Source organism: Megalops cyprinoides, chromosome 5 (genome assembly GCF_013368585.1).
Source record: "Megalops cyprinoides isolate fMegCyp1 chromosome 5, fMegCyp1.pri, whole genome shotgun sequence".
Classification (NCBI taxonomy): Eukaryota; Metazoa; Chordata; class Actinopteri; order Elopiformes; family Megalopidae; genus Megalops; species Megalops cyprinoides.
The window spans coordinates 7,870,240-7,895,962 of record NC_050587.1 but is presented as its reverse complement, the minus strand read 5'-3'; the positions used below and the strand labels follow the sequence as shown (position 1 = coordinate 7,895,962).

Here is a 25,723-nt window from a genome sequence, read left to right as displayed (position 1 = left end):
AAAATATAACATGGCCTTCATTCCCCTTTTTACTTTCTTCATGTCGACTTATTTATATATTTACTCTGGTCAGTTTTTGTCTTCGGATAATGGCGTCCATAATATTACGGCAAATACATGTTACTTCGCTCTCGAAAGAGCCGTCATGCCTTTGAACAGGGTAACAGTCTCCGCCAGATGGCGTACATTGACGGCTGCGTGCTGGCGCCATATTTCTGAAAAAGAGTGCAGTGCAATGGGTGCTGAATTTTTGACCCAGAAGTAGAAGTGGACAGCCATCGGAAGTAGTATCCCTCTCGGGCTCCGGCTCTGCTGTAGAAGCTGTGTATGGCAGGGTGATGTTAGCGAGCCGCAGGTAGCTGACAGCGCAGTGAAAGGAGCACAGCCTGCCACGTGCAGCCGAGCTATTTGCTAAATAACATTAGCGGCTCTACGCTTAAATAAACAGGTCGGGTAAGTTAACCATATTTTCCCATTGGTGAAGTTCTTCGCGAGCTCCCGTTAGTTAGGCTATCCGATCTATGTTTAAAAGCCCGCGTTTTTCATGCTAGCGCTAGGCATGCCTGACATGTAGCTATCTGACTAACGGAGTTAGGAAGCCGGCAGAACTTCCTCGCCTGACAGCTCGCTAGGTGTCCGCTTAAACCAAATCAGCTTGTAATGGCTTGTTATGGTTATGGGTGTTATGGTTTTCTTTTCTGGTTTTGTGCCCTTAAATCGAAACTGTGGCGTTAGCTGTCTAGCTAGCAAGCCAGGCAGCCAGTAGGTTGTGACGTTACCCTTAATTAAGTTTAGCTTAGATAAGTCCGCATGAAAGCAAAACTAATTTGCCTAGTGTGGAGCAAGTTAGCAGATTAGTGTGGCGTTGGTAAACTTTAAATCATACTCAAATTGAGTATGCCATGGTAGAGGCATCTGTCTGTTCTTTTGTTTTTGTTTGTGGTCTACAAACTGAAAGCTGCCTTAGTACAACATTTCATGTTAGCGTTAGCACAACACCTAATATTACAACTTCATTTTGCACCTTAAGTGAGTCTTTAGATGCAGGATAACCGATCAAACGGACTGATCAAACAATTGGCCTATAGTATCTGAGACAAACTGAACAAGCACAAACCAAATGAGTCTGTAACTTGTATCATGCACCTCTGCTGGTGATATTTATGTGGTTTGGAAGGATTGCTGACCAAGTTTACTCAAACGGCCGTGGTCCTGCAACAAGCTCTACTGTCTGTCAGTGTGTTTACCTGTCAGAATCACCAAAATGGAGGTCTTTTTTTTCTCAATGTGAGCTGCATTTGTCCTGGTGTCAGGATGCCCGTTGCACTACAATGGTGTGTTATTGCACCCTGTTATCTCAAATGTAGGGTGACCATTCATCCTCTTTCCCGGACATGTCCTCTTTTTGGGACCTAAAAAAATGCGTCCCAAAAAGAGGACATGTCCGGGAAAAAGAGGACGTATGGTCACCCTACTCAAATGGGAATACAGAATGTAAACTTTAGATTTGTGCATATGAGAAGTTTGCTACAGTTGGTAAGTTTGAATTTAAATTGTAGCTTGGCAGATGTTGATTTAAATTCAAATGACCCTAGCCCTTGACTTTAACCCACTATTTTTACCTTTGGCTGTGTCATATGACATTTCCGTATCAATAAATCTTTGTTCTGCCTTTGATGATATACAGTGTGTAAATATGTGCATATATGTGTGTTAGTGTCATGTGTAAGGGTCGGTGTCTTACTCAATTAGCTAGTTAACTAGTGTTAGCAGGCCTTCATGATCAGAGCTGTCAGATAGGAAACTGTAGGAGCCATCCAGGGCTTGACATTAAGGGTTGCCCTGGAACACTTTTCAATGAGATACCACTCTGCTGACCAGCTTGAAGTCTTTAGCCTTGTCATCAGGTGGAAAAAATGTCCCTGTCAGCTAATGTTAGGCCTACTCATTTTATATTTTCTGTAATATTAGCCTTTCTTATATTAACCTGTCACATCTGTTTTGTTAGAAGAAGAGTACCATGTCAGTTGCTTTGCATTGGTAGATTTACTTATAGTGGCTTCAATTTAACTGAGCTACCAGCAGGAGCAAGTAGGCAGGCAAGCTAGCTAGCATGTGAAAAGCACTTCACACATTATTTTATGTATTCCCACTCACATAGGCCAATAGCTTAGAAGTAGCCTAAATATACAGCCTCCACTTGTAGCCTTGATTTTTATTGTATGGTAGAGATTTTGAGTGTCCTTTTTATTATAATATGACAACTGAACTTGACCATCTAGCTGAAACAAATTCATATGAACTTTCTCTTGTCAGCAGTTTACTGTTGTGACAGGTTGGGTGTTAGAGTATATAGTGTTAAAACATGCTGACCATATTGTCTATTAGAGCAGCCTCGTGTCAAACCCTGGATGGTTTTTGACATCAGTTGTATCAAGTGTGGATTGAAAGCAGTGATCTCTCTTCACTGGATTGCAGGCTTTTGTCTAATGTTGAGATGATGAGTATAGCTTGAGGGTTAAAGTACCTTACTTTGTTGTCTTTGTCTTTTACAATTTCCATGTCATTGACTAACTATTGGCGGGTGGTTTGTTACACATAATCATTGCCAGTATTTTTATTATTAAAAGGGTATAATTAAGTATATTAAAGTTACGAAATGGCAAATTAAAAATCAACACAAACTGACTAGACAGTACACGTACAGTGAGCCTCCATCCATTACAGTGTCCTATATAGTAGTGTGTGATCTGTAGTGAGTGTTGATTGCTCTCTAAGTGATCTCATTACTCTGTCATTTCCTTGCAGACGCTGCCTGTGGCCTCAGTCATGCCGTCCAGCCTAGGCTCCAGCGGTCCTGCCGCAGCCCTGAACGAGGTGCTGGAGAACACGGGCCGGCTGATTGACAGGCACCTGCAGGACGATCGCTGCTTCCCCGACCTGTCCGAGCTGCTCAATGTGCCGGCACACAGTACGTCATGGCCTCCGAGATACCCACTCCCAACACTGTCACCACACACAGGCACACCTGCTGAAAAAGGACCCTCAGTGTCTCCTTCTTGCCTTTATTCCTATACCTCATACTGTGCCTATAAGCTCATGACCAGGCAATTAAAACAGTGCACAAAACAAAACAAATGTGTCCACAGAACTGTGTTTGAGACAGGCAACTCCACTTAATTAGAACTGAGTGAGTTCTTGATGTTAGATTCTGTGGCAGTATTTGATTTTTCTGTGAAAATGATCTGTCAAAGCATGTTCAGTTGGCTGGCCTGAACCAGTTAAAGTGCATATAAGCGCATATGCTATACAATGCAATAATATAGCATTCCCTCCTTGTTGATCTTCAGTCCAGGGCATGTACAGTGAGGTTGTCTAGTGCAGAGAAAGATGGTGAAGTGTATTCTGGGGTTTACACAAGACATTGGCAACTGTGGATTTGGTAATGGAACCACAGATGAATTCGAAATTAGATTTTTTTTTTTTTTTTTTTGGTGAATAAATAATAAGCGATCTTAATGTAGTAAAGGTAGGAAACAGCATTTGCATGAGTTCCATGACGATTTATTTGTACTTTAAACCCTTTCCTTGCTCTTCTTTACAGACATGCCCTCTGTTTCTGGGGTGTCAGACATGGACTATCCTCTGCAGGGACCTGGGCTGATGACTGTGCCGAGTCTGGCTGAGCTGAGCGGTGTCCGCAGGGTCCCGCTGCCCCCGGAGCTGGTGGAGCAGTTCAGCCGTATCCTTTTACCCATCAGAGCACAGCAGCACACAGGGAGACAGTGGATGAGTCTTAAAGGGGCTGAAAATCTTAATACTTGAAATCATAAAACATGTAAATGTAAATTACAAAATAATTGGGAAAATTACTAAAATTGGCTGTCATTTTGCATTATTAGAAGTTGTAGGTTGGCTTCCAACATGTTTTTGTGATGGAAACTTTCTGAATGACCTTTTTTTGTCTAAAAGATATGGCCCCAACCTAAACCCCATTTTTGCTAGTTGTAGCCCCCAGAATCAAGTCATTAATCTGAAGTCATGACAAACAGAACATTTCTTTGAAAATATTGAAAGTGTTTAAGTGTTTTGAAATCAAATAGCATGATAAATTGTGTTCTTATAGTAACATGCTTGTTGAAAGTAATTGTAAATTTACTGAAAATATTGTACTGTAAACAGTCCTGCATATGTGTGGCTTTTGTAAATTAATTCAATTTAACATGTTTTTGCCTACATATAATGTGAAATTAGGAAAGTTTCTTTTCCTAAAGAGCAGACAGAATGCTTATTTCTTGTAGAAATGCAGACTGTGCTACTCTTTCAGTTTTCTGATCTGTTCTGATGATCGTACTTATTGTGCCATGTGCAGTTTTAGATGAGGGTAACATGCCCTAAAATATATGTATCATTTATGTCTTCTTACTTGGAGGTAAATTCAGAAGCCGTTACAAGAATGTAATATATGAGTTGCCATCAGGGAAGCTACAATCCCAGTGGAGTTTATTCCATGCTTGTGTGTGTGTCATGACACCTCAACTAAGATATGACAGACATGCAGTGCAATTGCATGATGGGAGTTTTCCCAGAGATCAGCCGAGCATGGCTCACCATCGATAATGACATCTTCATGTGGAATTACGAGGATGGGTGGGTGAATACAGATGAATACAGTTCAAAGCAAATAAGATGGGTTGCGCTGTAACAGTTGTGATTGACATGGATTAGAAAAGGCCTGTGTAATTATGTGTCTTGTGTGTCTGCTGCAGGGGGGATGTGGCCTACTTTGATGGGCTCAGTGAAACCATCCTGTCAGTGGGGCTGGTCAAACCAAAGGCAGGTGAGAAGGAGCATTACTCTTGGCATTCTGTCATGCAAAGAACATTCTGTGTATGAGCATGTTTGTGGGTTCATCATCGGCCCACCTCATACTTTAAAGTAAGTGTCCCTGTTACTCCCTGCAGGGATCTTCCAGCCCCACATTCACTTTCTGCTGGTCCTGGCCACCCCCGTGGACGTTGTGATCCTGGGCCTCAGCTTTCCCAAAGCTCAGACAGGTGATTTAACACAGCCTCCTATTACCTGTCAGTCTCTTTCATTCTTACTGTCATACTGTCCCTTGTCACATGTCTTTTTGGCCTCCAGAGGGTGACTACTGATTACTGAGACCAGATGTGTAGCAGCACAGTTACTAGCAGTATCAGGTTATCATTTCGTTTTTGGCAGATCGGGGCCTTTATGATATTAGCATGTTGCTGTAATACTGGTTGAAGAAAGCAGTGCAATACATGAAGAATGACAGGGATGATTACTTTCCTTTTCTTCTGTCTGTAGCTTTTTCCTCCCAGTTAAGATAAAATAGAAAAAAAACACATTAGACAATGACAGTTTGAGCTCCAGAGAATAAACACGTAATTCACGTCCATGTGGCAGCGCTAGGAAGATGAGAGATGATGACATGTAAATGAGGTGCTCTCCATGGACAGAGCTGTGGACATGAGGATAGATCTTGTTCTCTGAGCAGGCCGAGGAAACAAAGAGCCAAGCAACTTGAAGCTCTGTTCAGATGGAATGCTTTTTAAGTTAACGCATGTAGTTAAAAATCAGTGTCACCAGTGATATCACAACATAAACCATGTGGTAGCATGTTTTATATGAAATAAATTCTAAAACATAGCATTGACAATGCAGACATTAGCATTGTTTATTTTTTACATTATCATGATTTAATGATTTATTTTGCTATAACATGAGGATGTTGGCTAAGGTCTTTTTTGAGATCAATGCACATGTGTAACACAAGTAATCTTCCTCCCAAACAAGCTGTTAGTGAACTTATGTATGCAGGTCAGAGCAGGCCAATAACATGGAACTACAAAATTAACAAAAATATTAAATCAGAATACAATGTTTTGTTTATCAGGGCAGTCCTTGACAGAATTTTCCCTGGCCTCTGTGTATCAGAAACAAAACTTCAGTTGCCTTGTTGGCTAATTACCTATGAAGGTAGAACCAAAGGAAAATTAAAAATGTGCTTTTCATAACCTGTTTAGAATCTGTCTTTACTGTCAATTTAAATATTAATCTGGATGTCTGGAAAACACATTAATTCATTTTCTGTGCCGTATAGAGAAAATTCTTTGGGGTCTGCATCAGCCGAACTTTTTAGCCACTGCTTTATCTACCTTTCCCAGCATTCTAACCAGGTATTTGTAGTTAATGCTTTCTAGTTTTGTAAACAAGATCAGCTCAGTCATAACAGTAGTCATGGGGCTGTGCAGTGTACTGCACTGGCTGGCTACTGAACTGGCTAACTCTTAACACCAACATGCTGTTTTTTAGCTTTGAATCAGCTTGAGGAGCAGCAAAGCTTGCTTGCTTGACTTGTAGGGGATGTGAAAAGTTGGCAAGTTAACTGCTACAAGACTGTCTCAGTACTGCAGATGTCTCAGACTAACAAAACATAAGTTATTGTTTAAATTGTCCACTTCCATTAAAATGTCTTAATAAAATGTCAATCCTCTATATTCTTATGTTGATATTTTCAGTTTATTTCAAACTTATAGCTTCTTGTCATCTATCTGGTAGTGATTAGCATTTTCAAATACTCCAAGCAACATGAAATCACTCATGAACATTTAGCAGGAAAATGTTCCATTTCAGCAGACCAAATGCTGTTGTTTTGTGTTTTTATAAGGTCTCAAAACAGAAAACATATTTAGAATTTATTTTGAAACTGTGCACATTGAAATAAACATGCATAAAACATTCGGTTGTCAGGTGGGCCTTGTTGCTCCTCAGACCCACATTTTTGCAGATGCTGTTGAATAAATGAAACCTGGGTTACATACGCAATTATTAATAAGGACACACATTTATAATATGATAGTTGGTAAATATGTGTATTTATCGTTGTGACCTTTTGAAAAATCTTTCTTTTGCCGCAGGCCTGAATGACAGCATGTCGGGAGGGATGCAGCTGCTGCCGGACCCGCTGTACTCCATCCCCACAGACAACACCTACATGCTGGCCGTCACCTCCACGGACATGGGCCGCATCTTCCTGGCAGGGAAAGACGGCTGCCTGCACGAGATCGCCTACCAGGCCGAGGCAGGCTGGTTCAGCCAGCGCTGCAGGAAGATCAATCACTCCAAGAGCAGCCTGTCCTTCCTCATCCCCTCCCTGCTGCAGTTCTCCTTCTCTGAGGACGGTAAGGACACAGCCCCTCTCCTGCCGTCTTACCTGCCTGGGGTCACCTGCCCTACTGCAGCTGTAGAGCTGGATGGGGAAACTGCAGGCGTATTTAACACCCAGTGAAACAGAATGAAAATGAGCTGTTTTATCCCCTCAGGCAAGCACGTCTTTTTCAAAACTGATTGTGCCTGAAGAACATTAGCATGATGGTACTGGAACATGAAATGGCTGATTTTACAGTAGAATCTGTGTGTCACATTTTCCCTTCACATGTTGCGTCTTGCTGCTTCACAGACCCGGTGGTGCAGATTGCCATTGACAACTCCCGCAACATCCTGTACACGCGCTCAGAGAACGGAGTCCTGCAGGTATGGCTGATCCCTCATTCTTTCCCTGCTTTTTAACTTGTTGAAGATGTACATTAGAATTGTCTAAAGGGTATGTTTCTCATTGCCTGCGGTAGGTGTATGACCTGGGTGCAGACGGGCAGGGGATGAGCCGAGTGGCAGCCATGTCTCTGAACGCTATTGTGACAGCTGCAGGAAACATCGCCAGGTCAGTGCACGCTCACCCAAGATACAGCATCATTAAGATAGTATGAGGATTGTTCATTATTGAGAATACAGTATCTTGCTTGTCATTAAATTCAGTTGTCACCTTTAGCCAACCTTTATTCCGTTTTCATTTTAGTCTTATTTTTAACTAGGGACCTAATTTATTTTGAGTGAATATAGCTTTTAATCAGGTTCAAGACATCTTTCATTTAGAAAATGCTTTTTCCATTAGAATGCATTTTCATTAGAAAATGCTTGCGTTTCCTTCTCTTTAGGACTATTGATCGCTCTGTGTTCAAGCCCATCGTGCAGATTGCAGTGATCGAGCTGTCTGAGTCATCAGACTGTCACATGCTGGCCATCACTCATGCAGGTGAGTAAAGAAAGAGGCAGCTGAAGACAGACTGGAGGAATAGCTGATCCTTTCTCAGACAGGATGAAGCCAGTCCCTTTAACTGTTTTCATTCTGTGCAGGGGTGCGTCTCTACTTCAGCACCACGCCTTTCGCCCCGCCTAACGCCCGGCACACCCCAGCCCGGCCCAGTATGCTGGCACTGGTGCACGTTCGCCTACCTCCCGGGTTCTCAGCCTCCTCCACCCTGCAGAAGCCTACCAAAGTCCACAAGGCCCTGTACAGCAAAGGTAGCTCAATCCATCCGTCCACACCACCCTTCATTACTTCTAACTGTTTGCAAGAGCCCTGTAGCTATCAAGAGTTTGAGGTTTTTACCCATTCCTATAACTGTGCCCATGTCCATCCATAATTAAAGATGGCAAATTAGAATTACGTTAACAACCCTCATGAGTAGGTATCATGATACATATAACTCTTTTTGTGGCTTTTTAAATTGCCACATACTTAAGATTAAGATTTAAATATGTTTGAAAAATCTTGGAATGTGTAAGTAAAAATAAAACATGCATTTCATTGGAGTAAGGAAGAGGTATTTTCCCCTTTTGAAGTAGTTTGTAAATAACAACACAAAATATGGAAAACATTTTAGATTTATTCTAGTAATCAATTTGACACCAACTTTTGACAGGACAAATAGAGCATTTTGGCCAAATACTAAACCACATTCAACCACTACTCAATGAATCTGTGATGTGTTCCATACCTTAACTGTAATGGTAATCCACATTGGATAAGAAGATAGTATAGTATAGATTATAGTGTGTAGTATAATATAGATTTCTGGACTAATAAATTAGTTTCCAAGAGATATACTTTCGAAAGTATTAATATTGTATCAGACTGCACCCACCAGGTTCTAAGTGGAATCACTTCACAATACACAAAAAGATTTTTTTCAGTGTAACAGCCCATATCTGGTCATTTGTTGCTGTCTACATCTAGATAGTTACTCTAAGATCACCCACATGAGAAATTTGTTTATTGCATGTGCAACATAGCAACAAACTTTCACTGTAAGTAGTAAATCAGGCCCTTAGATATAATTTAATATGGTATTGGTCATCTTGGTTTAAATTTGAACGCTTCTATAGTTGTAAGAAAATAGATTCCTCAGATTTCCATCACCCCATTTCTCTGTTTTACTTGTTTAAAGTGAAAGTGTATGACTAGACATTTTCATTTCAGGTATTGTGCTGTCTCAAACCTGACCATTTGCATGCTAGGTATTACTTCTGTGGTTGGATTAGCGGTTCCCCTGTGCAGCACGGCATTTTTGTAAAAAATAAATTACAGTCCACAGCACATTTTCTTATCCATCTGAATGCTGGATAGTTTTCTTTTTTCTCCAAGCTTTGAAAATGACGCTGTTTGTAAAATTGTCAAAAAAATCTTTGACTAATTGGATAGGATTTCATGCCTAATGTTTTCTGAAATTTGTTATTTACAACAGAAACTTCTCTGATTCTACAGTGTTAATTGACTTTCTGTGCTCCTCTTCTCCCAGGGGTTCTGTTGATGGCAGCTTCTGAGACAGAGGACAGCGACATCCTATGGTGCATCAACCATGATTCTTTCCCCTTCAAGAAGCCCCTCATGGAGGCCCAGGTCAGAGATACTTTGTTGCTGAGTGTATTTTCATTGTTATTCACACAGTTTTCAAATCATTCACATGACACTTCTTACTTAGGTCATAACAGTCGATTTATTTCCCATTCCAATTTGAATGCATAGAATTTGTCTTAGTCAGTGTCTGAAGAGTTATACAAATGAACCAATATTTGTCTAGACCAGTGGTTCTCAACCAGCGTGCCGCAGCACACTGGTGTGCTGTGAGGCAAGGTGAAGTGTGCCGTGGAATTTTGAGGAACCCAATGCGTTTTTATACAGGTGTGCGTGTGTCTGTGTCTGTGTCTGTGTCTGTGTCTGTGTCTGTGTGTGTGTGTGTGTGCTTATACTCTGTGAAAAGACATATTTTAGATTGTGCTATTAACCCTTTTGCACGTAACTCATTTTTATGCGCACATGCTACATTACGTGGTTTGTTTTCATTAGCGTTAGTAAGCTTCTCGTAGTTTTCAGTTAGCATTTGCTATATTTTTTAACGTTAAATCACTGGTTCCTTAAAGCTAAAATTACCTAGAATTTTTCCAATCTAGTGTTCTAATCATACCGGTTTTAGTATACACGTTAAACAGCAAATCACACTGGTGTGACCTTATGTGCAAAAGGGTTAATGGAGTAATGTTTTGTTTTATTTTATTTATTTAATTTTAGTATGTTGCTGTTCATGATGCCGCACTATGTCAGACAAGTTCTTGCTCTGATGCACTTTAATGCATATTTAATAAATAATATGATTGCTTGTTTGATTTAACTATCTGTTTGATAATTATTTGACAGTCTGCTGTAGTGCAATATGGGTCAAATCTCACATTTGACATTATAGCCTATCATAATGTGTGTGACATTCTTCATAATCGATATCCAACTTTAAGTTGGTGTGCCTTGGTGTTTTGGTTTGACCTTTGATGTGCCTTAGCCCCAAAAAGGTTGAAAACCTCTGGTCTAGTCAATGCAAAATTTTTGTTCTTTTATCTGAAGGAGATGGTACTTTTTGCTTTTGTGCGACTCTGTTTCAAGGACACTAACGACATGCTCTCATAGAATTTAATTCATTTTCGTTTGTGCTTGGACTGAATGTTGGTGCAGTTTTAGTGCAGTTTTTGTGTGAAATTATATTGGATTGAATTTTGTGGGACAGAATTTTTTCCTCTGTATTGTTCCTTCGTTTTGTAGTGTAGCCCATGTTTACGTTTGTGTACTGTATTGCTGTTGAGTCAAAGGGTTCACTCTCTCTCCACAACGTTAAGTTGGTGCACAGTACACACATCAAGAAAGTGTTGCACTTGTACAGTTTGGTCATCAGGGTACTTGTTCTTTGAGATACTTGTTCTCTGAAAATAAAGTATTTTGGTAGTCAATTTAATCTCCTTGTGGAAAAGTTTCATCTCTTTGAAAGGTACAGATTGTTGTAAATACCTGAGGTATGGGAGGAAAATTTGTGACAAATAGCCAAGTTGAAGTGACATCAAAATCACAAGTCAAATACTTGTAATCCTTACAATGTCTTGTGCTTTGGTTACTGTTGTGCGGTTTAAAAATAATACTGCTACTGCTGATTATTACTAATGTTGTTGTTAGTAGAACCATTGGCAGCACTTATGTATTCAATACTGATCGGTAATCATTTTGAGGTAGGTTTGGCCTCAAAAAAATAACATTGGTATCAAACCCAAAAGTGTGGTGAAGCTTCAGTGTATCTGTGAGGCTCTAATTTGCAGTATTTCAAAAGCTGTAACACTTTGTAATTGATCTATTGCAGGATTGTATTGAAGGAAATGATTAATGCCATTATTCTCGTGGGTGGAGGTGCTGTTGTAGCACCTGCATCTACTTCTGTTGGTGTGATGACCTTAGACTAAGGAATGAATCGTGATAATAAAGACAAGGAATGCAGAATCAGCGGTGCATAATGCAATGCTCTGTGAGTGAGTCCCTCAGCTAATTCTTTTGTGTTATTGATGAATTTCCTGCAGATGACATCAAGTATAGATGGCCACTCATGGTCTCTCTGTGCCATTGAGGAGGTGAAAGCATCCAAAATCCTCACTCCCCTGAACAAGGACATTATACCCATCACTGATTCGCCTGTGGTCGTGCAGCAACACAACGTTCCGCCTAAGAAGTTTGTCCTCCTCTCTGCCAAGGTAGTTTGTGCCCTCCTAGACCATTTCACCATGCTCCCACGGTCACTTCTGTGAGGAGGGCCTTTCTTTGTGTGACTGAGCCTAATGTTTTTCTCTTCCTCAGGGGAGTCACATCTTTCACAAGCTGCGGCCGGTGGACCAGCTGCGCCACCTGTTAGTGAGCAGCGCGGGTGGGGAGGGGGAAGAGATCGAGCGCTTCTTCAAACTGCACAGAGTAAGACGCGGCCTCTTAATCTAAGATTTCATAGGAAACGTTGGTTTTGGCTAAAGATTTGGGGTATTCATGTTTGGGTAAATATTTATGTTCACCGTTTGCTTACAGATGTAGGCCATCATCTGCTGGATGGGGATTAGGTGAAAGTGCCTACTCTTGGAATCTCTCCCTTTATGGATGCATTTTAGCTGATTCACAAATGAAATTGCGGGGCAGTTACTATATATTATCTATTGTCAAAATGTGACATGCAAACAACATTTTTATGACCTTTTGATCTTGATAACAAATTATTTGCTAAATGTCCAAAAATTAGGCTTTCCTATGCTCCCTTTATAGATAATCAATAAAGTTTTGATACAGATTCAAATTGTTGATACAAAATTCCTGAAAATTTGAAAGACTCAAAGTGAACCCAGTTCAGATGTCTTCAGTGTTGTCCCACTGGCCCCAGCAGTGTATGGAATGTAATAATATATAGTGTGAATATTTGTACCTAGAGGTAGTGAAGTCTTTGTAAAGGTGTATAAAGATGTATGTCTTCTATTTGTCCTTTGTTGTTGCTGTAAAGGAGGACACTATAGTGAGATATTTTTGGTGGGAAAGGGAAGCCTGGGCAATTAAAAAGGGGGTTGTTTTGGCTTTTATGTCAGAAAGATGGACCAATATACATGTGATATTAATAACAAGGTTGATACTTCATACTTCAAAATCATATATCTATATAATCATATGATATACCTACTGTATCTGCATTTTTCATGTAAGGCATATATATTACTTTGTTATTATTTTATTATTGTTATCATGCATACAAACAATCTTGGTGCATGGTAATGAGCATGCGCTGTGACTTCCGAAGACAGTTTGTTCTGGTCGAGAAATTGTGTTGATCCGTAATTGTTGAGAGCAGAATTTGCAGTAATGGATGCAGAAATGAGGTAAATGACTTTAGCGAGGGGCTTTTGTTAGCACATTAGTGCTCTCTGTATGACAGCCTTGCTGTTTTTGTTCTGCCCCCCTCAGGAAGACCAGGCGTGTGCCACAGCTCTGATCCTGGCCTGCTCCAGCGCCGCCTGTGACAGGGAGGTGTCCGTTTGGGCTACACGCGCATTCTTCAGGTCAGACCCTCACAAGTCTGAAAAATAATACTGTATTGATACTTTATACTTATGCAAGTCCATATCTACGAGTGTGGTCTCACTGTGGCCTGTGGTTGTGCTTGTGTTCATGTGCCATAGGTATGGGGGAGAGGCACAGATGCGTTTTCCCTCTGCCCTCGCTGCTCCCAGCAATGTAGGTCCCCTCCTGGGATCCCCTGTCCCCGGTGAGTCATCATCACCCCTCATCTCAGACTTCAGTCTTCATTAACCAACATTCTCCATTTAATCTTAACCGATTTAGCTGTGATTGGCATGTTTATTTACACTGAGCGTTTTGTTACTGAGTCCATTGCAGAAGAGAAGGTGTGATATGTGAATGTTAGGTGTTTTGTACTTGTCTGTCTGTCTCACTGCTAGTCTGTCATTTTTGCTGTTGTAGGTTCCCCTATGGGTGTTGGTAGTCCTGTTCCCAATCCCAGCTTCCTAGCCACACCCGCTCCAGGTACTAATCCTCCTTCCCCATTCCCGTTGAAAAGAAAGCAACTGAACTTTGCAAGGGAGTGCAGTGTTACTCTCTCAGTTGCTGTTATATGTCACACGAAGGACACAGAATGCACATATACCTACTCAGTTTTTCATTGTGAGTCTGACTAAGGAAATGTGTGAATTTTGTGCTGAAATGATTCTGGGTCCCCACAACTGCACTGATTAAATGACTAGTGCATTGCTACACAATTATTACTGCAGTTGAGCGTAACAGTCACTGCAGCTATTCAGAAGTCCTGTCTTTGTAACTGTCTTTTAAATAAAATTTTCTGCCATGGTACATAATACAGTCCCATAGCTTTCAGCGTCACTCTCACTGCTCTCTCACTCCTACTCTTCTCCAGTTACACAGTTCTCCCTTTCTGTCCCTTGGGGATTCTCACACTGTCTAGGAGTCTGACTCCATCCCTTGCCTCCCTGCTGCTATTTTAGGTACTAACTCCCCTCTCTCACTCCTCCCCTCCACCTCCACACCCTTTCCCTCAGTCATTTTTCCCTCTCTGACCTTGTTTGATTTGACCTTGTCTGACGAATGTTTGGTTTTTTTTTCCCCTCTCTCCCCAGGTGTGATGCCATCCAACGTTTCCACTCCCCTCGTCCCCACCACTCCGCAGGCTCCAGGTGGTGCCCCTCTCACTGCCATGTCCTCTGGCCCCGAGATCGTCTTCTCTGGAAAGCACAATGGGATCTGTGTTTACTTCACCCGCATTTTGGGGTAAGAGGTTGTATCACTGTAATCTGAGTAAAGCAGCAGTGTGGGCACTAGAATAGATCTTACGTGGAGCTACTTAAGCAGGGTTGTATAAATAGGAGTCTCAGGGTATTACAGAGACTGAGTATGCCCTGGCCAAAGAAACGCTTGGTAAGCAATTACTGAAAGGGTCAGTGGCCTCAGGACACTGGAGAACCAACTCACAGTTGGGACAGGGGGATCCCAGTCATTATTTTGTAATTCAAAGTGATGCATCAATTTATGTGCATAATCAACACAGTACACTAATGGAACTAAATCGCATACTTAATGACAATATGCGTCTACATTGTTAAGAAATAAGTCCAAGCTGAGTAAGTTGGTGTTCTTCCAAAATCTTTGCAATATCAAACTGGATAAGGGTGTGTATTAAAGGAGAGCTACAGGTTTTTAGTGGCCATTCACCCACCCCAAACTGTTATGGCCCTACTATTACCTAGCATCTTTAAGTGATCAGCAACTTGTCCACAGAAAAGCTACCTTTATCTGCTTGATATTATAAATTGCCAGTCACTCTGATGAGATGGTGAGGGGGAGCGTTGTGTTCTAGGCTTTCAAAACACTGTTCAGAAAGGTCAGTAAGCACCAGTAAGTGTCTGGTAGCACTGCAAATATATCAGAAAACATCACATTTCATTTTTTGACTCCAGTTTTTCTTCAAGTTTTTAGTGGTGGTACTACATTCCGACAGTGTAGTGGTTGTAGAAATCATTAGAAAGCATACAATATTCCCTAAACCTTTTTTGGCTGATAGTAGATGTGCTTCACAGTATTTTTTTTCTGTTGATCTGTTGTAGGAATATCTGGGATGGGAGTCTGGTGGTTGAGAAGACAGTGGAAAAAGGAACTCAGGTTGGTAGCATTGTGAGTGGTATCCATTTTAGGGTGTCTCCCAAGTTTTTCCTGTCAGTCAAAACTGCTTTCTATCTCAAAAGGAAAAGAGGCAGTGCAGGAACAGACAATGCACAAAATTCAGTAATAGATGTTCAAAACAAACACCTCTTCTGTTCCTCAGATGGAGAGCACGGTCAGCTCCTCAGACCTGGAGGCGGTGCTTCTGGAGCTGCGGGGACTGAAGGACTTCCTTGACAAGAACTCGCAGTTCAGCCCTGCCTCTCTGGGTGCAGCCAGGTAGGAGAGGCCTCACCGTACCGCTCTCTCCTCCTCCTCACAGGGCATGCTCTGCTCCCTGTGCAGCTGTATCCCACATTTTGAGAATTAACATAAACCAACAGAGAGGGATCATTTCTTATAGTAAATTGAAGACTTTAATTGTGAAGAATAATCTCAAAAATATGTTTTTAAGTACCACATGCAAACTCTGAACATTTGGGGTCAATATTATAGGTTTTTAGACAGACGTTATAGGTCACCTGAGCTACCTGAAATTCCATTCTAGCCTTAGAGCCCTTATTTTGTGTCATACCAAATGTAAATTCTGAAAAAAAATCTGTTAAGTGAATTTGTGCAAGATTTTTATTTTTATTTTAAAAATTACAGTTTGCTTTAAAGAGAGAAATAAGTTGCTAATCGGTTAGCAAGGGGCTTGCGCAGGCTGAGTCCTTCAACCCGGGTTTAAAACCGACCAACAAAGCCTGGGAGCCCAGAATAGCAGAACAGATTGCTTTCATGCCAAGGAAAGGGGCGGATAAATTAGCCATTCCTCATCTCATCGATCTCAGGCACTGGGATTTTGTTCAAAGTGGTCGTTTCTGTACTAGACCAGATTATATATGATTATATACATATTATATGTCATCCTCGTAGCACTACTACAGACTTATGTGAAACAGGAACACAAAGCTGCCCTCAGAAAGTTGAGAAACAAGCTGGCATAGTGCCCCCATTGCTGTTCAATTGTCAATGGAGGAGAAACATGATTTTTGTAAGAATTTAGAAAAGTCAAAAATGCTGTAGCATCTGATATTAGTCTCCTAGCCAGTCGTTTTGAGCCAAATTTTGGGGGTGTGTAATTCTTCCCTAAGAATCTTCACCCATCTTGATTTGGATTTGGTTATGATGTCTTTGGGCTCAGGTTCTTTCAGGTTTAAATTTTAGGCCCAATTAAAACACTGCCCTTCTCTGTATGTGGCCCTGCTCAGTATTGGTGATTGACCTGCTGTATCCTGCAGTTTCAGCTCCCCAGGGAACCTGCAGCAGAGGCTGCTGGGATTTATGCGCCCTGATAGGGGCAGCTCCCAGCAGGTTCAGCAAGAGCTCCAAAGGAAGTACCACAGTGAGTATCAGTGTGCGTGTGTGCGTGTGTGCATGTTTGTGCTTTGTGTGCAGATGCACATATATGCGTTTAGATCTTTTCTCTCACTGTCCGCCTGTTTCTCTCTGACAGCCGAGGCACAGGCCTATGAGAAGGTCTCTCTGCAGGGCATTCAGCAGCTGGTGCATCGTTCCTGTCAGACCCTGGCTCTGTGGAAACTCCTGTGTGACCACCAGTTCAACGTAATCCTGGCTGAGCTACCCAAGGTGCAACCCCCGTACACTGCTGTGACCCCAGCACTGAATGTTATACTCTGTATTGTGAACCATTCTCTTTTCACCTAACCTGATTTTCTATGTTTCCTTCTGCCCCCTCTCTGCATGTGTACATTGACCTAATATGCATCTGTGCTTGCTCTTGCTGCAAGGCTGTTGAATTAGGTTTGTGCGGTTGGTGCAGTAACAACATTCCACTAGTTGGGTGTTGAAGTCGATTCAGAGCAGCAAAGGTCTGCTGTCTTATTGCACTTGTCTCTGTGTTTTCTAACCTGTGCCCTGCCTGGCCTCACTGCCTTGTCCCCTGCAGGAGTTCCAGGAGCAGGTGAAGGGCATTAGCTTTAAGGATGTGGTGATCCATGGCCGCGAGCTGACTGGAGCGCTCATCACAGCCCTCATAAACGTCTACATCAAGGACAGCGCCTCAGTGGACGGCATTAGCTTCCACCTGCGAGAGATCTGCCCCCTGTTGTACAGCAGCGACGACAGCATCTGCTCCAAGGTGCCTCAGTCTGTTCCTTCTCCTACTGCCAGTTCAGAAAGGAGCATCTTAGCAGTGCTCAGCCTCAGAGATTGAGTAATTTTAGGCACTCCTTTTCTCTCAGTGCTCAGTGATCAGGAGAGGAGCAGATAGTTAGGGAGCACTTTGGAATTTACATTATCACATCACATTATTGTCATTTAGCAGATGCTCTTACCCAGAGCAACTTACATAGATTACAGTTTTTCCATGTTATCCATTCATACTGCTGGATATTTACTGAGACAATTCTGGGTTAAGTACTTGATTACAGTCAGGGTACAGTAGTGGCGCTCGAAGCAGCACCCTTTTGGTTATGAGCCCTGCTCCTTACCACTATGTTACACTTCTGCCCCCCAATGTTAAACAGTGTTAACCAACGTGTCTTGCTTTGTGGAACTCCTTGCTTCAACCTAATATCTACAGCAAAGTAATATTATTACTTATTCTTTTGAAACTCCCAGGCTAACGAGCTGCTGCAAAGCTCTAGGCAGTTACAGAGCAAGACGGAGAGGGAACGTGCTCTGAGAGAGTCCCTGCATCTCTACCAGCAGATCAGCCACCACACCGACCTGCCTCTCGTCTGTACACAGTACCGCCAAGGTGAGAGACAAGACAGGTTCAGCTCATTAGAATGTCAGCACGTTTTCATGAGCTCTTAAACAGCAGAATCTACATAAATTACATTGGTATGATCGGTACGCCATACAATGGTGTCAGGCGCCAAAAGTAAAGTTTAAAACTGTCCATGGTTAAATATGGAAATGCTGCACACTACACACACACTAAACAAAGACCCTGCACAGTGTTAATTTTCAAATATTTCAGTACTCTTAAAAATTAGGACAATATAACCTTTGTGTGTTTTCATGTTCATAGTGAAGGGAAAGGGTACTGATCTGAAATATTATGTGACAGGCTGAAAATAATTTAACATAAGAGCAAAATGTTACTTTGCAAGGATAATGCAGAATGCCTTAGTGCAAGAAGCAAATGTGTCTCTTTCTCTGTGTTCATGAAAAAGATACAAATATGACTCCTGTTACAACATGGCTGTACATGGGTGTTGTGAAATTAGTAGAAACGTTTCCTTGTGTAAATTTAGGGAAGTAGGGAGTTAGGGAGTTGAAGCTCTTGGAGTTTTAATTTTGGAGGGAATTCCCCTACCAAATACTGCCTGAGCCCTGGTTCTGATTAATATTATTGTACCCTAACATGCTCTCTCTCTGTTTCCCTCTCTGCCTGTCCCCCTCTGTCCCTTCCAGTGCGCTTCTATGAGGGAGTGGTGGAGCTGTGTCTCATGGCAGCCGATAAGAAGGATCCCCAAAGACTAGGCCCGCACTTCTATAAGAATGGAGAGCCTGAGGAGGATGTGCCTGGACAGCAAGCCTTCCAGGAGAGGTAATGTTATATTGCAGTGTGACTGGAAGAAATCCCAGCCCTAGAGATGTCAGCCAGTCGTTTTACTCCGATAGTAAGGTCACATGTATAATTGGGGCACCCCTATTCTGTATAATGTAGTTAGCTGTTTTCTCGAACTCCTTGCTTCAGACTGTCCTGCTATAAGTGCATCACAGATACCATGCAGGAGCTGGTGAACCAAAGCAAGGCAGCCCCTCAATCTCCCAGTGTCCCCAAGCAACCAGGGCCCCCTGTCATGACCTCGGACCCCAACATGCTGAGCAATGAGGATGCCGCCGCCCATGTGAGTACTGCATGGAGGAGGGAAAAGGGATAAATTAAACCTCAGTCACTGCCTGCAGTGACTGAACAAAGTCTACAAAAACATTTAGATTTTGTTTCTTTTAATTGAGGAAATGTTGCTCAGCAAAACATGTTTTTTTCTTTTAAAAGAATCTGCATAGGATTTTTAAACTTCATTGACAGTTTACATTGTTAAATAAGTTGTACACAATCACACAAATACACAATCACAATCTTACAGGTTGAAAGATGAGAGGTGTAGCTGGCAGTGCTTACTTCAATAGAAGTGGAATATTTCTGGTGAATATTGAAATTTACTATGGAAATTTTCCATGGGAATTTTGTCTCAGTGACTTTGGCTCTTTTACTTTTTTTTAATCCCACACATGAGCACACCGTTTTCTCGGTTTGGATAATGCCCTCCATTAAAATGATTAATAGAAGATGATTCCTGACCTTTAAACAGTTCCCTAATCGCTGGATCATAGAGTTTTGTGCTCATAAAATGTCATGAACAAACGTTTGCCCAGAGCTCTGACATTTCAGATGAGCATCAGTGTACAGATCATGCTTTCATCACATGTATACTGGGAAAGCAAAAGCTTCCAACTGTCTGCCTGCCACTGCTGTTCACCTCAGCAATCATAAAGTTCCTTTTTTCCCCAAACAATACTCGAAGTAATGATTTTGGCAAATTTGAAACTAATTTGTAACATCTTAAGAAAAGTTTTTGCAAGATGAAGAAAATAAAGTGAAGCTGCATCTTTTGTAAATCTGTCATTTAGAAAGTTGGTGGCCAATTGCCTTGGTAACCTTGAAGCAAAGTATTCCAAACCAGTCAGCCACGTAATGAGTTAAGTTCTACAGTTGCGTAGTTGTCAAAAACTGGGAATAAAACTGAACAGTTCTACTTAATGACAGTTTTCTCTTCGTTGTGCCTGGTGTCCTGTAGTTTGAGCAGATGATCGGTCTCACCCAGAGATCCCAGGATGAGCTCTTCCATATAGCACTGTACAACTGGCTGATCCAGGCCGACCTCACGGATAAACTGCTTGAGGTAAGAGCGCGCCAGAGATGACTGACCGTTTGAAATGGATCTTAAGATTGTGTGCATGTATGCTGTAGATGTGCTTGAGAATTACGAGTGTTTGTTGTCTTCCAGGTGAATTCTCCCTTCCTGGAGGAGCACCTGATGCGCATGATCAAGCAGGACCAGAACAAAGTGCGTAACATGGACCTGCTGTGGCGGTACTATGAGAAGAGCCGCAGCTTCAGCAAAGCGGCGCACGTGCTGGCGCGGCTCGCAGACATGCACAGGTACGCTGCGGCGCGGACACCCCTCCACCCTGCGCTGTCCTGTCCCCAGCAAAATGCTGTTTGTATGAACAGGCAAACATGTCTCCCTCTGCAGCACAGAGATCTCCCTGAAGCAGCGGCTGGAGTATATTTCCCGTGCCATACTATCTGCCAAGAGCTCCTCTGGCACCTCGGGCCAGGGTGCAGACGGGGAATTCCTGCATGAGCTGGAGGAAAAAATGGAGGTAGGGGGAAGGGGCATGTCTATAAATGGACGTAGGGGGAGGGACATGTCTGTAAATGGAGGTAGGGGGAGTGGGGCACGTCTGTAAATGGAGGTAGGGGGGAAGGGCGTGTCTATAAATGGAGGTAGGGGGAGGGGTCTGTCTGTAAATGGAGGTGGGGGGGCGTGTCTATAAATGGAGGTAGGGGGAGGGGCGTGTCTGTAAATGGAGGTAGGGGTTAGGGGCGTGTCTATAAATGGAGGTTGGTGGATGGGGCGTGTCTGTAAATGGAGGTAGGGGGAGGGGCGTGTCTGTAAATGGAGGTAGGGGGAGGGGCGTGTCTATAAATGGCGGTTGGGGGAGGGGTGTGTCTGTAAATGGAGGTAGGGGGTGGGGCTTGTCTGTAAATGGATGTAAATCTGTCTTAACCACAATACTGTATCTTATACAAAGGCAATGATATGACATATGAGCATCTCCTCTGAATCTCCTATGATTCAATGCAATATCATATGCCATCTAGTAATAAATTTGTTCTCATAGCATTACATAATCTTTATTGTCTACATAATCTTTATAGCACTGTTTTAGCACCATATTTAAACATGGTTTTCAGTGTTTTTCAGTACTTAACGTAGCACAACGTAACAGAAAGGTTATGTCACTGCTATATTCTTTGGAAATCCAGTAAATGTACCTGAATTTCAAACAGAATTGTTTTTCATTCATTTCTTTTTCAAATATAGGTTAATTGTGAATTAGCCAGCTATGGCTGGCAAGCATTTGCCACAAAAATGGATGCAACAATTTTGGGTTCACTCCTTATCTGTAAAAATGTGTATTGTGTTTCAGGTGGTGAGAATCCAGGTGCAGATCCAGGAGACACTCAGCAGACAGTACTCCCACCACCCCTCTGTGCAAGGGGCGGTGTCTCAGCTGGACTCTGAGCTTATGGACATCACTAAGGTAATGGCGGAGCAGTATCCAAACTCAGTCCAGTTTTTCCTAACAGACAATAAAGCGTAGTGACATTCATAGAAGATTCCTTTCCCCTTCACTCCATCTTTCGGTCATCTTACAGCTTTATGGGGAGTTTGCTGATCACTTCCGCCTGTCTGAGTGTAAGCTGGCCATCATTCACTGTGCTGGACACTCAGACCCCATCCTGGTGCATTCTCTCTGGCAGGAGATCATGGAGAAAGGTCAGTGATGTAAACATGGTGGACAAATAAAGCCAATCAGACATACAAGTATAGAGATCCCCTTCAGAGAAGGAGAAAGGCAGGCAGGATAGATTGACTAGCATAATACATGGAGACACCATTTGGTATAGCAATGCCACTGCTGCCTTACCCCTCATATGAATATGTTTTGTGGAACCTTTGTTTTTTTATCAGTAGGGTTTACTTATTTAGATGGAGGAGAACTGCTATGTTTGTATCTGTTTCAGAGCTGAATGACAGTGTTGCCATGAACCCAGCTGACCGCATGAGGGCGCTGAGTTTGAAACTGGTCTCACTGGGTAAAATCTACGCTGGAACACCTCGCTACTTCCCTCTGGGTACGACTTCACTTAGCTTATGTGTGTGTGTGTGTGTGTGTGTGTGTGTGTGTGTGTGTGTGTGTGCGCGCATATGCATGTTCGCGTGCTATAGGAGAGTTGCTGGTGTGTACCTGGAGAGGCAGTGTGTGTCTGTAGAGTCTGTTTTGAGTGTTTATCTATAATTGTCTTAAAGCGCTTCTCTTGACACCATGCTAGCCCGAACATGTCCATCCCTAGGTCATGGAAAAAGATATGTCCTTTGCTCCCTGTTTCCCCTCTGAGATCAAGTACAGTATGTGAAACTGGGACTCCCGAGAGGAAAGACAGGCTCCATAAGTCCCCTTAAGGGAGTCTAATGTACATATGCACACTGCTGGAGAGGAGGATTGGAAAATAGCCTATAATAGGGCATATTGAGTTATTAGTAGCATTCTGGAAAGCATGTGAATTTTCATTGTACAGAAATCATTAAGTATGTGGACTTATAAAATATATTTAGTGAAGCTATGTCATAGGCAATAATTTTGTTTTTCTGTCAGACAAAAGACAAATCAAGCCTTTCAGTCATTTTAAGTTCTGCCAGGTAGGCTGTAAAGCTTTTAGTGAGTGACTCCATCCTTGTGTGCTGTGCTTTGATTCATTACATGTGCCATCCGTCGCCTGTGTTTGCAGAATTCCTAGTGAAGTTCCTGGAGCAGGAGGTGTGTCGGCTGAACTGGGACGTGGGCTTTGTCACCTTCACCATGCAGGAGATTGGAGTGCAGCTACCAAGGCTTCTGGAAGTATATGACCAGCTCTTCAAGACACGGGTATGATAAGTAATTACCAATTGCAGCAGTTTATCTGAGACAATGTGAGGTTTATAGAAGACCAAGGACTGCATCTGATGTTGCCATATATGCTGTAGGTCACATAATTAAGCTATAGCATCTGGTACGGTGGTCAGGTGTCATCATTGCTCTAACCTTTTTTGAAAAATTAGCAAAAAAACAGTTAAAAACTTCTTGTAAACTGCTGGACAGAATTACACTGATTTGGTGTGCGTGTACATCAGAAATGTAAAGAGGCCAATCTGGTTCATTGTTGGGTCAGTCATTCTCATATCTGCTGAGCAAAGAGCCATGCTTGGACAACAAACAATTGATGCTTCATAAAAATATGAAAGTCAAATTGTTTAAAGCTTTTGAAAATTGGCCAAGCATGTTGTCTTGATCATCCGTTGTATGTTTAGGTATGCCCCCCCCCCCATTTCTTGGATGTGTTTTTTTCACTTCCCTTTAAGAAGGCATTAAAGTGGCCCTGCGCCTTTAGCTCTGTGTATATAGTGCCCTCAAATTGTAATCCTAATCCCAGCTCATTTTGAGCAAATATCTGAATCACATTTGTGGTCAATAACTGGCACTATTTGTCAGCATTATTTTGTTCTGCATAGTGGTGGTGTCTGTAGCTGATGTGTGTGCTCCTCCCTGCAGGACCCATGCTGGCAGCGTCTAAAGAAGCCGCTGCACCTGGTGGAGTGTATCCACGTGCTGCTCTCAGGATACGTGGAGGATCCCAGCCAAGTGCCCAGTTATGACAGGTACTCCTCATATCTCTTTTCATTACTCTATTCCAGTCCAAGTGGCCGTCAGTGTGGATCGTCTTCCCTTTCCCTTCTCTGTTTGCAGGCGAAGGTTCACTAACGTGTGCCTGGACAACATCTGTGGCTATTTGGTGGAGCTGCAGTCTCTGAGCCCCAATGCTGCGCTGCAGCACATTATCGGCAACTTCAAGGCCCTGCAGGCGAAGCTGGAGAGATTGCACTGAGGTGAAAGGCCCAGCATAGCGAAGGGCCTCACCCTGTTCCTGACTAGTTAATACACGTGCCAAGTGACAGCCTCCAGTCTACAGCCTCGTCACTGGCTGGGTTGTGTGCCGCTGCTTTCTCTGGTTTCTCTGAACGTCGGCTCTCCATGTAGGTCATGATGCCAAACTGAAGTGACCTAAATGACTTATCCTCTGTCTCTTCCTTGAGAAATAAATATAAGCAGATAGATGATTTGAGGTTGCATAGGTCTTTTATACTTTTAACTTACACTAGCATTGCAGAATGAACCTACCCCTCATGCATACCATATGCAGACTCAACCAAATCGAAGGGCTACTTATCAGATGTGATCTTTGTCTGTGATATTGCGGTCAGCACAAAATGGGAAGGAGAGAGAGAAAGCATTGAGTAAGGTTGCTTGACCCCTCTTGGTCTCAAAGGGATTGTTATGGTGGCTGTTTGTATAAAAAGAACTTAAATTATGCAATTATTGTTATGTTTGTGCACAGCTATTTATGTATGGCACATTCTGAACACATTGCCTCTTAAGATTCCAGGTATGTTCAATGGTGTAAGGGCTCAGCCAGTGAAAACTCCATCCAGTGAGGAATCTGCTGTCCCCTCAGGATCATTCTTGTTCAATAAAGAATACATACTGGAAGCTCATGTGTTTACAGTTTGATGTCACCAATGCCCTTTGTTGTTCTCCTTATGAGCAGGTGGCTACATCAGTGAAGCCTACGCAAGAGCAGTCTCTGTCAGTGAAATATGTTAGACTTTGTTTTGGCTCATCTTGCGGTGTTCACTCCGATGGACTCCTCCTCCAGGTGCTGCTGTAGTATCAGATGAGTTTGCTGTTCACACGGAGGGTGCAGCTCACATTGGAGATCCCTTACTGAGCTTAGTGCATGCGTAAGCCCAGTAAGGGATCACATGTTGTACAGAATCTAAACAGCCTTGATCCTCCCTGATGCCCTGGTATAGAGGAATAATGTCCAACCACATCATGATCCTGAAAGCAGTTTTCTGGCACTTGCTTTTTTATTTTGATGTGTGCACATTCTGTGTGCTCTTTCTGGATTCTTCAGCAATGGCCTAGCATTTATGTAATTGTGTACAATTACTTCACTGAAATTGGGTTCCCTACTAAACCTACTAAGCTGACTGAATATTAGAATTGGGTTTGGTCAATTAATAGTAAGTAAAGGACCTTTGTCTTACTATGTCCTTTCAGAAGAAAGGTTTATACTGTTTAAAATGAATTTATAGCAAAACATTTGGATAGGAATGCGGTTGAAGAATTTTCCATACCGCTTTTTATATAAACCAGTTTGTTTCAATTTGTATTAGGTCTTATGTTTTTGATTTGTATTGGATATTGTTTGCAGGAAGTATGAATAATAAAAATGGAAATCTTGTCAATTGTATTGTCATCTTTCACCTCCAAAAAGATTTTTTTTCTGTGCATGTATTTAACATGCTTGACAATGCTTTACAATATTTGGACAGTCATGTTAATTTTATGGTACTGGTAAATTACATGCTTTTTCCCCCTTTTGTGCATGTAACATGCCTTTTTTTGCATTTCACCATG

The 25,723-nt window shown here is 42.3% G+C and overlaps 1 protein-coding gene across 3 annotated transcripts; it reads left to right on the top strand.

Annotated features, from left to right (window-relative positions):
- The first annotated feature begins 313 nt into the window (after nucleotides 1–313).
- nup155 (nucleoporin 155) lies at nucleotides 314–25,254 on the top strand. 3 transcript variants are annotated; one of them, XM_036529473.1, is made up of 35 exons: nucleotides 314–448; nucleotides 2,809–2,971; nucleotides 3,605–3,742; nucleotides 4,554–4,650; nucleotides 4,770–4,840; nucleotides 4,965–5,057; nucleotides 6,948–7,211; nucleotides 7,490–7,563; nucleotides 7,659–7,750; nucleotides 8,025–8,122; nucleotides 8,224–8,391; nucleotides 9,669–9,769; nucleotides 11,761–11,931; nucleotides 12,035–12,145; nucleotides 13,172–13,266; nucleotides 13,387–13,472; nucleotides 13,688–13,750; nucleotides 14,359–14,509; nucleotides 15,343–15,397; nucleotides 15,561–15,676; nucleotides 16,678–16,781; nucleotides 16,893–17,026; nucleotides 17,346–17,537; nucleotides 18,020–18,158; nucleotides 18,821–18,956; nucleotides 19,107–19,260; nucleotides 20,212–20,316; nucleotides 20,422–20,576; nucleotides 20,671–20,800; nucleotides 21,632–21,745; nucleotides 21,861–21,981; nucleotides 22,230–22,340; nucleotides 22,995–23,131; nucleotides 23,795–23,901; nucleotides 23,990–25,254. In XM_036529473.1, exons 2-35 carry the CDS (start codon nucleotides 2,830–2,832, stop codon nucleotides 24,126–24,128), a joined length of 4,164 nt encoding a protein of 1,387 aa, XP_036385366.1. In that variant the 5' UTR covers nucleotides 314–448; nucleotides 2,809–2,829; the 3' UTR covers nucleotides 24,129–25,254. The 3 variants fall into 3 exon arrangements, with proteins under 3 accessions (XP_036385366.1, XP_036385365.1, XP_036385367.1); XM_036529472.1 differs by having other exon boundaries at nucleotides 314–453; XM_036529474.1 differs by lacking the exon at nucleotides 13,688–13,750 and having other exon boundaries at nucleotides 314–453.
- Nucleotides 25,255–25,723: the final 469 nt, after the last annotated feature.

What these genes read in the sequence shown, in the direction of transcription:
- nup155 (XM_036529473.1), top strand. Translation starts at nt 2,830, where the DNA reads ATGCCGTCCAGCCTAGGCTCCAGCGGTCCTGCCGCAGCCCTGAACGAG. An exon ending in GCTCAATGTGCCGGCACACA is followed by an intron (nt 2,972 to 3,604) that starts GTACGTCATGGC and finishes TCTTCTTTACAG; the next exon opens with ACATGCCCTCTGTTTCTGGG. An exon ending in GCTGGTCAAACCAAAGGCAG is followed by an intron (nt 4,841 to 4,964) that starts GTGAGAAGGAGC and finishes TACTCCCTGCAG; the next exon opens with GGATCTTCCAGCCCCACATT.